The 9860-nt window shown below is 43.4% G+C and overlaps 2 protein-coding genes across 2 annotated transcripts; one reads left to right on the top strand and one right to left on the bottom strand.

The window, feature by feature from the left end:
• Positions 1-227: 227 nt before the first annotated feature.
• On the bottom strand, positions 228-1567 carry ROMO1 (reactive oxygen species modulator 1). The gene is made up of 3 exons (XM_053453371.1): positions 1453-1567; positions 802-932; positions 228-409 (listed from the first exon to the last, which is right to left on the bottom strand). Exons 2-3 carry the CDS (start codon positions 930-932, stop codon positions 301-303), a joined length of 240 nt encoding a protein of 79 aa, XP_053309346.1. The 5' UTR covers positions 1453-1567; the 3' UTR covers positions 228-300.
• On the top strand, positions 1538-7888 carry NFS1 (NFS1 cysteine desulfurase). Its single transcript, XM_053453370.1, has 13 exons — positions 1538-1713; positions 2462-2535; positions 2995-3111; positions 3791-3874; positions 4122-4274; positions 4358-4451; positions 5169-5303; positions 5837-5994; positions 6163-6268; positions 6411-6492; positions 6618-6701; positions 7090-7179; positions 7371-7888. The coding sequence occupies exons 1-13, from the start codon at positions 1623-1625 to the stop codon at positions 7432-7434; spliced, it is 1332 nt and encodes a 443-aa protein (XP_053309345.1). The 5' UTR covers positions 1538-1622; the 3' UTR covers positions 7435-7888.
• The last annotated feature ends 1972 nt before the right edge of the window (positions 7889-9860 follow it).

Here is a 9860-nt window from a genome sequence, read left to right as displayed (position 1 = left end):
GCAGACTTGAGAGACAGTTGAGCATGCACACCTGTTGAAAAGCAGCCAAAACAGGACCAAATATAACTTATTTAAGGGTCTCCCTGGCATCCTTTTCATACTTGTCTGGGTATACTGACTCTTGCGCTGTCACAATATTCCACACACTTCCAAAACTACGTGACCTCACAGTACTACCGTTTAGCAAATGTATCATTACTTTCGGCATAAAAGAACAGACAAATTACTTAAACCAGGTGAAATCCTTTATGGACATATTGTACAGAATTAGCTTTATTAACAAATCAAAGACACGAGCAATCAACAACGAATTCCCATTCCGATGGCCATAAAAGTTCCAAAAGTGCCGCCACTTTGCATCATCGTCTTTCCAACGCCACCCATGAGCTCCCGTCCTCTCATCCCGATTCTGCAAAACATGTGGATTGCTTATTTACGAACATATGAACAAATATCACTCAGCAGCTACTGGCGCCGGCTTAAATGGTAACCCTAAGCAATACATTTGGGAAGATTAACAGGAATGTTAACTTATTTGTCATTGACAGTATATAAAGAACCCTTAAATTCTTTAAAGTCGTCGATTGTGAAAATGCCATTTTAGCTTTATAATAACAAATGAATAAACTGAATAAATTGAGACTAAACACTTATTGTATTAAACTCATGGGTGAAAGGGAAAACATGTTTTACTATTACAGTTAAACTCTTTTTACATCATGCTGATGTAATATTGATCTTTTTATATGGACTCTGATCAGGGACAGCCCAAGCTGACAGTCTGATCCGATCTTTGCTCACCTCAAACACGAAAATGTGCCAAACAGGGCTCCTGCTGCCATGCCCACCGCAAACCCCATCATGAAGCCCATTTTCACTCTGTCAAAGCAGTTCGGCTGTGACTGCCCGTAGGGTCCAACTGCAACCGGCATCTGCAAGATATTACGCGTTACTCGTTTCTACCCCCATTGCCTGAACCGGATCTTACCTCCGAAGCTACGGAGAGGGTCAGTAAGAAAAGGGGGCGCAGCTGAGAGATGTCAGTTATACGTTTACGGTGGGCTACCACCTATACGGTATAGCTAGGTCAGTATATAAAATGTCAATTTCGCCCAATCATGCCCTGATTTAGCATTAACAAAATAAATCTTACACCATAATTAGTAACAATAAGGTATTATTATTTTAGGGTCCTGAGGGTGCCATTTCTCCATAGAAACATACTTTAGGTTTATTATATAATTTTTAAGGTAAGAAACACCATTTTAGCACCATGGGCTGTTAACGTTTTTTTACCACGATGTCATCTCACAAGTCCCCACGCAGGGAATTAAAATGCTCGGAGCGATCTATTCTCCGTCCAGCCCAGGCTTCCCGGGTATATTGTCCCCCTGCCTCTGCTCTGCAAAGCCCCTTACCCCATCCCGAGCCGCCGGTTACCGCTCTACTCACCTCTGCGGCTTCTCAGTGCCTCTCACCTTCCAGTCCAGGCCGCAGCGCGATGATGACGTACTTTCCCTCGCGTTCCCGGAAGTGGTTTTTGACCTCTCCCACTCCGCACTTGGCAGCACCGCCCCCGTTCCACTTACACAACTTTGTCGTGAGGACGCTAACGGGCTGTCATGCTGTGCAGGGCTGCGCTTCGGAGCCTTCTGGCGGCAGGGAGCTGTAGGAAAGGCAGTGGCGTCCGGGCCTGTCATGGGGAGCGGAAAGGTATCTAAGGGGGTCACTGGTCGGGGCTGCTGACAGGGGGGGGCAGTAAAGGCAGCTGCGCTAGTGATGGCGTAACTGCTGAAGTGGGCATTCACAAGAACGTAGTGAGCAAATTAAAATGGGGGACACCCTAACCCATGACTGGGTTTCTCTTTATTTATCAGCAGCAGGATTTGAGACGTCATACAGATCGGGGACATGATGTCATTTATTGCTGTGGATATATAGTTAACAAATGAGCCATGAGCAGACAGCATACATATAATAGACTGTGAGCTCCCAGGAGCAGCGCCCTCTGCTCCTGTGTGTTTTAATGTGTGTGGAAATTATCAATTATAAATTGTTAGATCGTTTTACTGTTCCCTTTAACAACATGGGATACAAAATGCTAGCCCAGATGGCCCGAATGGTCCTTACCTGCCATCTAATTGTTTCTGTACCTTGTGTAGCAGCGCTAGGGAATCTGATGGCGCTATATAACTCAACGTTACGCAATACAAGCATGTACAACGCATGCATCATTAACAAGTCACTGGCATCCCTGTGCATACAGTATAAAGGCTTGTGATCGGCTATAACTGTGGCAATATTTAGAGAAAATAATAATTTAGGGGTAGGAAACGTGACTTTGTATACAGCAAAATGTGTAAAGAAGGACAAATGTTACAGGATTCTTCTGGGGAGGAGACAAGCATATTCCATGTGTTTTTTTTGTTAAATATTAATTTTTGTTGCATTTATTTTGCAGAGAGGCGCGAAAAGGAGCCGGAAGAATCAGAGCTTAGGCCCTTGTATATGGACGTTCAGGCTACAACTTCACTGGTCCGTAGCATTAATTAACGTTTAATTCTCTGTTTAATTCCCAAAAATTGTGCTTAAGGTGCATGAAACATCTCACTGACCTAACAAAGTGTTAAGGAGGATCAGCCCTGGTGAGCTTCTGCTGTACGGTTATTTCAGTGAGATGTATGGCAAGAAACAATCTCAAGAACGATTTAATGTTACGATTAACTCGTTTAGTCAATAAGCCCCCTGTCTCTCTCATATAAAACCCTCTTCTTTTTTATTGTTACAGAGAAGGGTAGGGTTGGCTCAGTAACCACGGGTTCTACTTTAGCTATGATTTTGGTCGCTTTGTTATATTATTTTCTGTCTAAAGTAAATTTATGTATCTTTGCTAACCTTATGAACCAAAACATAAAAATGACGGTAGATATAACTTTTCTTCAATAGACAAAAGGAGGGCAGACTTTGCTTATCTGTTTCCACTGATCTCTTTAGGATCCCAGAGTCTTGGACCGCATGCTGCCTTACTTGGTGAACTATTATGGAAATCCTCATTCGAGGACCCATGCGTACGGCTGGGAGAGTGAAAAGGCAGTAGAGAAAGCTCGCCAGGTAATAAGCTGTGCGTAATAACGTTTGCTGGGAACCTGACTGCAGTAAGTGGCGCATTCACTAACCTGGATGAGTGCAGAAGAGTAGATGCTTTATGAAGGGCCGACTCAGTCCTTCCTAAAGGAGAATCTCAATAGCGTTTCAATGATATCATAGAGCTTGGATGCCTGTGAAAGCCCCTGGGGGAGTGAATATATAACTTAGATTATAATACCCTTTCATGACATTGCTTTTTGTTCATAGTTTTCCTGGTCTATTTGCAGATAACATTTAACTCAATTAAATACAAAAATAAAAAAAAAATAAAAAACAGGCAGTCTTGCCACAACAGTTAATATTATTGAAGTTACAGAAGTATTTGTGTCCAACATCTACTTTCATTCAACGCCACGCGACTAGGCTATTAATTCATAATTCCCACACAATTCCACTCCTTCCTAGTTATTATTTTTATGTAAAGACCGAGCGCAGCAATCAGATCTATTGCGATTGAATTCTACTTACAAACAAAGCAGTAGATTTCACACAAGAATCTATCAAATGAATGATTTCTGGATCCAGCTGTCATCCTTTGGTGCCGTTGCCAGAGAGGGATCAGTAGGATTCAGGTTTCGTTGCTTAGTGTGTAGCGTCATGTTTGTATGTAGTGATTTAAAACGAGCTGCTTATCCCTTTACAGCAAGTTGCCTCCCTGATCGGAGCTGATCCCAGAGAAATCATTTTTACGAGTGGTGCCACCGAATCCAACAATATTGCTTTAAAGGTAGTGTTCTTCTTCATGTACGAATCATTCCCCACACGGCGAGATCATGGCACACGTATGATTGCAGCATGGTATGTAGCCCAGGGCCTGACTTCAGGATTCTGATCCCAGAAGCTGCTCTGAGAAAAATGAGGGGGGACACCCGATGTCAGGATAAGAGGTTGGAAACACAGGAGGTGTTCACTGCTCACTTTGCGATTTTTTATTTTTTAATTTTTTTTTAATTTTTTTTTTTTGTTGTATAAAGGGTGTTGCCAGATTCTACAAGTCCCGTAAGAAGCACATCATCACTACACAGATAGAGCATAAATGTGTTCTGGACTCATGCCGGTCCCTAGAGGGAGAAGGATTCCAAGTCACTTACCTTCCTGTCAAGAAAAATGGACTGGTGGACTTAAAGGTGAGTCCCGCTACCTCCCCACTATGTGTTTTGTATGCTGGCCATGGTGTATTGTCTGCTCATGTACTGTTCTTGTGTTTTAGGTTTTGGAAGATGCTATCCGACCTGACACAAGCATGGTGTCGGTCATGGCTGTGAACAATGAGATAGGTGTGAGGCAGCACATACATGAAATAGGTAATTACGTTACACAAATGGAAAGAGATGAAACGTAATCTTTGAAGTGTGCGTCTTTCATGACACTCCACGTCATCTGGATTTTCAGATTAGACTCTTATGTATCGTACAGCAGTGCTCTCCCACTTGGCTGAGCGCAGGATTACTGGGGTCAGATAGACCAGAACCAGAACTAATTGATTCACAACACATTTGGTTGAGTATCCATTATCCAAAATGATCAGAACCCCCCCCAGATAAGTGATACTCACGATTGAGGGGAGACAGAAAGAAGTGTCTGACCTCTCCTGTAGTCACTATATTTTTAGGCATCTTCCTGATGTCTGGTCTGTTGTTCAGACTTCTCCCCTGGGTCTCTGAGTGCTTCTGGTTTGTTGTTCAGGCTTCTCTTTGGAAGCCTGAACAACCGACCTTCAGGGAGACGCCTGAACAACAAAGTGGGCACAGAAAACAAGACAGATCTGTTATCCAAAAGTATCCCTTACCCCAAATACTTCTGATCCCAAGCATTTCAGATAAGAAAGACTCAACCTGTATTTGGAAAGCTGAGATTTGGTGACTGTAGAGATGTTGTTGGACAGTGAGAGCGACTTTAATGAGGATTAATAAAAATGCTGACTCTATCCAAACACATGGGGGGGGGGGGAAAGAACTGGCGATAGGATTTGTTTAGAAGACAATGGTCCAGAATCTCATATTTCCCTCTTATCGCTGTAGGACAGATATGCAGCTCACGGAAGATCTTTTTTCACACCGATGCTGCACAGGCTGTGGGCAAAATCCCAGTGAACGTGAATGAAATGAAGATTGATCTGATGAGTATCAGTGGGCATAAAGTCTACGGCCCAAAAGGTATGTAGGAGGTGTGCGTGATAACAATAGACAGTGCTGAGTCCTTGGCACAAGACTGAAAGGCTTCATTAACAAAACATATGCTGTACCTATGATGTGACTGCCATCAACTCTGGTATTCACTAAAATGCACTCTAGCCCAACTCGGAAACAGATATCACTAGGGTCCCCTTGCATTTTATTTTATTTATAGGCCACCGATGGATTCCATGGCGTAGAGTGATGAGAGTTGCTGGGGTGCGAGGGGCTGCATTTTGCCAGGCATTCTGAACTGAGTGCTATTATTCACCTGACTTCCATTGGGTTTTAGGCACTGAATCGCTCATCTTACCTTTTATGCTAAAGAGTTCAATTTAGGAGAGCCTGCCAGCTACAAGTATAGTTTCTGGGGGATATAATATAGGTTTTCTGTATCCGCTGTTGATTACTTTCTGTCATGTACGCAGCTATGTTATGCTAGCAGCTTCATTCGGCAGCTTTCTGTGCAATGACTATAGTCATTGCTCATCATTTTCATCTCTTCACCTGTATAGGCGTTGGAGCGATTTATGTCCGCCGGCGGCCCAGGGTGAGACTGGAAGCCCTGCTCAGCGGAGGAGGACAAGAAAGGGGCCTGAGATCTGGGACTGTGCCGACCCCGCTCGTCGTTGGCTTTGGTGCCGCTTGTGAAGTGGCTCAGGAGGAGCTGGAGGTAAATATTATATTATATATTACGCCTCCGTTCAGAGAATCAGCACAAATGTGACTTAAGCCAAAGTGCTTTGTTTCACAAACTGTGCTGTCTGAAGTGCTACGTTTTTACAGAGCGCTCTGTTGGTGTCGCCGGAGACTCATGTGGCTTCCTTCTTTATTTTTCTAGTATGATCACAGGAGGATTAGCTACCTTGCTGAAAGACTAACCAAGAATCTAATGAGCCAAGTGCCTGATGTTGTTTTAAATGGAGACCCAGAGCATCGTTATCCAGGTATCTATTAAACTTCACCAAAGGGCAAAATGACAATAATTAGATGTGCTGAATTGTTCATATTTAATGTGCTGAACTCAATTAGCTCAATTTAGTACTCAATTTAGCTATACATTAAAGGTCTTTTTTCCGCTTCCCACAGGCTGCATAAATCTTTCTTTTGCGTACGTAGAAGGGGAGAGTCTGTTGATGGCTCTGAAAGATGTGGCGCTTTCCTCCGGAAGGTACAATAGTCGTAACTGTTTCACCTTGAACTTTAGGGAATTGTATAAGATTTAGGTTTGAAGTCTAACCAACTTTAGGCTATGACTATACGAAACTTAACACGGTGTCCGTGTTTGCCTTCTAGCGCTTGTACATCTGCCTCGCTGGAACCTTCCTACGTATTGAGAGCTATCGGAGCCGACGAGGATTTGGCTCATTCCTCTATCAGGTTTGTATTATCTCGGTTTTCGGTAGCTTTGACTCGCTTGCATTGAACGACCAGACAGGACTCTAAATGCAGTGACCGTACGGTAAACTAACCCCTGAGATCGAAGATGACTTCATAAGTCAGGATCTGCAGACTTCCTTTCACGAGACTTAAAGCGTGTGCTGCGGCAATCGTAATGCCCATTAATTCCCGGGCCGTAGAACCATTTCCAACAAGGTTTATTAAACCAGGAGCGCGCCGCTTGAGACAGGGCCATGTGTCGCCATCATAGAAACACGCATTGCGTTGCATGTGCGGTATAGGGGAAAAAAGAACGGTAACCGGACGCCTGCTCCCATTATTCCCCGTGGTTTTGCCTGGGTCAGATATCTTTCACGTACTTTTGCAGGTTCGGCATTGGACGTTTCACTACAGAAGAGGAAATTGATTATACTGTCAATAAATGCATCCAGGAGGTGAAGAGGCTTCGAGAGATGAGGTACGGTAACTGTTTGTCTATAGTTCTTCAGATGCCCCGCCAGACACCTATAGCTGGTATTTTAATTAGTATTATTTATTAATATGTTTATGGGCTACGGCATAGTCCCAGGCTTCAGACCCGTGACTAAAAGCAGCCCTTCTTGTCTCTGGCAATGCAAGCTTTGCTGATAACGTTTGTTTTCTTCACAGCCCGCTCTGGGAAATGGTTCAGGACGGCATTGACTTGAAAGACATTAAATGGACCCAGCACTGATCAACAAGCACTACAAATCAGGACTGGCTGCGCGTGCACGAACCGTCTACAGCTCGGTCCCTTGGCGCCTGTTACATAATATTACCAGACCTTCTCTTAGCTGGAGGGTTTGGGATTTCCGTGTTACTCTTGCTTCGCCCTCCTAGTCTGATATATTATTTGGCGTTCAGTAGGCGTTTAACTGGAAAATATTGCGTGTTTCTTTCACCGCGTGCTCCGGAATAAGCTCGGGCGAGGCGTTTGGCTGGTGGATGTACCGTTCTCTTGGTGATGAACCAAGACTCTCGGTATTCTCAGCCTTCCATTTGATAAGAATGACCTGAAATGAATATTAGATAAAAAGGGAGCTGCGGGTGAATTTTTCTTTTAGTTTTCTGAAACTGGGCATAAGAAATTTATATAAATAGACTTTTGGCCTTTTGGATGCAAAGCAGATAGAAGAAGAATTAAAACATAATTGTTACTTGTCTTCTGGATCTTACAACTGTGTCCCGGCTTCCCGATGTTGTACCGGGATGATAGATTTAGCATGGAGTCCGGGTAAAACCGGTAGTCGCGTCAACTATTCTCACCGATCTCGATGACCCCCTTCGGCAGATGTGTACAGTGGGGAAGGTGGAGGTTAGTGGTGTGCGGTGATCCAGTATATAAAGGTTGGGTAGTTGGGTAGAATTCCAGGCAGCGGTGGACATATCTTTATGCAGCATGTTGTTCTATTTAACATTGATTATTTAATTTGTATAGTAATCGGTCACCGAGGAAAAACTTGCATTCTGTGGTACGTGTACGTCCGACGGACCATGGGTGATATTTGTGAAAGGAATGATTCTGGGTACATGAGGAGATTTTGAAAAATCTGTTACTATTGGCACTAGATTGTGAAGAGGCAGAGAAATGCTTTGTATGTGTGTGTGTATATATATATATATATATATATATATATTTTAGTAGTTGCTGCAGTGATGAGCGAGAACTGGTATTGGATGCCATACCTGTTTTTATTTAGGGTGCATTTTCTGGTTACGGTTTTCTGGTTTTTAATAAACTCTAGACATTGTTAAGAAGGCGATGCTGCATCCGAAGACCGCATAGAGGATGACATCTGTCATTTTTGCTGTTGAAGTTATATAAGATCCAGTGATAAGTACGGATCCTTAGGCTGCAGAAACACTGCTCGCTTCCTTCAGGCGTCCATGCTTGGTTTTCTGGCTCGACATCTACATGCATGGGCATTTAAAGAGCATATTCACATACTTCCCCTAGCAGTGACTTTCACTTAAGGGGCTCCGATGCCTACGAGAGCTTCTCATGGAACCTCTCTGCTAGCCATGAGGAGCCTGGTGGGGTCCTTCAGTCTTTCCAAATCGGAAACAGACATATAAAAAACCCCATATCTGAAAAAGTGTCTGAACGTTTGCCACCAGCGCGGCGTAGGCATGATGGCAGGCGCGCTCTCAATCAAAAAGTGGTGTTCCTATAACTAATTCTGTGTCTTCTAAAGCATCTGTGGCTGGAATAAAAACTCACATTGTGTATTGCATTCTCTAAACGCACAAGGACACACGTTTGTGTGCTCCAACTTTTTGTGTAATATGTTAGTGTGGGTGTGTGTTTTCCTTAGAGCAAATTAACAAGGATTTTTTGTTCTGTTGGAATCCATGGCTTGAAAAAACTCTTGTAAACCATTGACAGTGCTTAGCTTGCATTTGCAGTCCTCTCTCTCTCTGTACCTGGGCAGGTAGGATCCAGCATAACCGTATGTACTTCTTCTACTTCACACCTGTTCTTTCATGTTTGCCTTATTTTTGCTCAGGAAAAAAAAGTCTGCAATATAAAGTGACATTAATATTACACCTGATAATGATAATCAATAAAAACAAATGTATCCGACTGGTTTTCTTGCGTTTTAAATAGTAACGAGCCCTTCCTGCTGTTAGAGCTGTATGTAGGGGATGCTGATGGTGAGAAGATAGCCGTGATGGTACGGTGTACGTGTGTCACTTTGTGACATTCTCTGCGAGGGTGAGATTATTTCCACGGAAGGTGATGTTGCTGCCATGGACTTGTTGGAATAGGCTCATTATCTCATTAGGCCATATCTGATGGGCGGTAGGGTTAGATTAAGCTTTAGAAATCAGACATAGAAATCAAGGTTGAAGATACACAAGTATCTTAATAGTTGTGAGTAGAGTAACTTCTTAATTCATCTCACACCCGAAACCAACACTTAGCTCACAGCGCCCAGCCATTTCTGGGCGACCACCACCTTTTCTTCTTGGGTTTACCCTTGGAAGGAGTTAATGTCCATCACTGAAAAGGATCTAGCCCCTTCTCGTTAATGCCCAGGTCTCCCTTCACCAGCCATTCATCACAAACGGAACAATTCTAGCTAATGTCCAGAGCACATCCAGAGTCATCCGATTAAT

Source organism: Spea bombifrons, chromosome 13 (genome assembly GCF_027358695.1).
Source record: "Spea bombifrons isolate aSpeBom1 chromosome 13, aSpeBom1.2.pri, whole genome shotgun sequence".
In the NCBI taxonomy this organism is placed as follows: domain Eukaryota; kingdom Metazoa; phylum Chordata; class Amphibia; order Anura; family Pelobatidae; genus Spea; species Spea bombifrons.
Note: the sequence above shows the minus strand (reverse complement) of the source record. Positions and strands in the feature narration are given on the sequence as shown.

Bases quoted from the DNA above. Each gene is read 5' to 3' on its own strand.
- NFS1 (XM_053453370.1), top strand. From the start codon at position 1,623: ATGCTGTGCAGGGCTGCGCTTCGGAGCCTTCTGGCGGCAGGGAGCTGT. The intron at 2,536-2,994 runs GTCCGTAGCATT...TGATCTCTTTAG, and splicing joins TTCAGGCTACAACTTCACTG to GATCCCAGAGTCTTGGACCG. The intron at 5,995-6,162 runs GTAAATATTATA...TTATTTTTCTAG, and splicing joins TGGCTCAGGAGGAGCTGGAG to TATGATCACAGGAGGATTAG.
- ROMO1 (XM_053453371.1), bottom strand. From the start codon at position 932: ATGCCGGTTGCAGTTGGACCCTACGGGCAGTCACAGCCGAACTGCTTT. The intron at 410-801 runs GTGAGCAAAGAT...CATGTTTTGCAG, and splicing joins GGCACATTTTCGTGTTTGAG to AATCGGGATGAGAGGACGGG.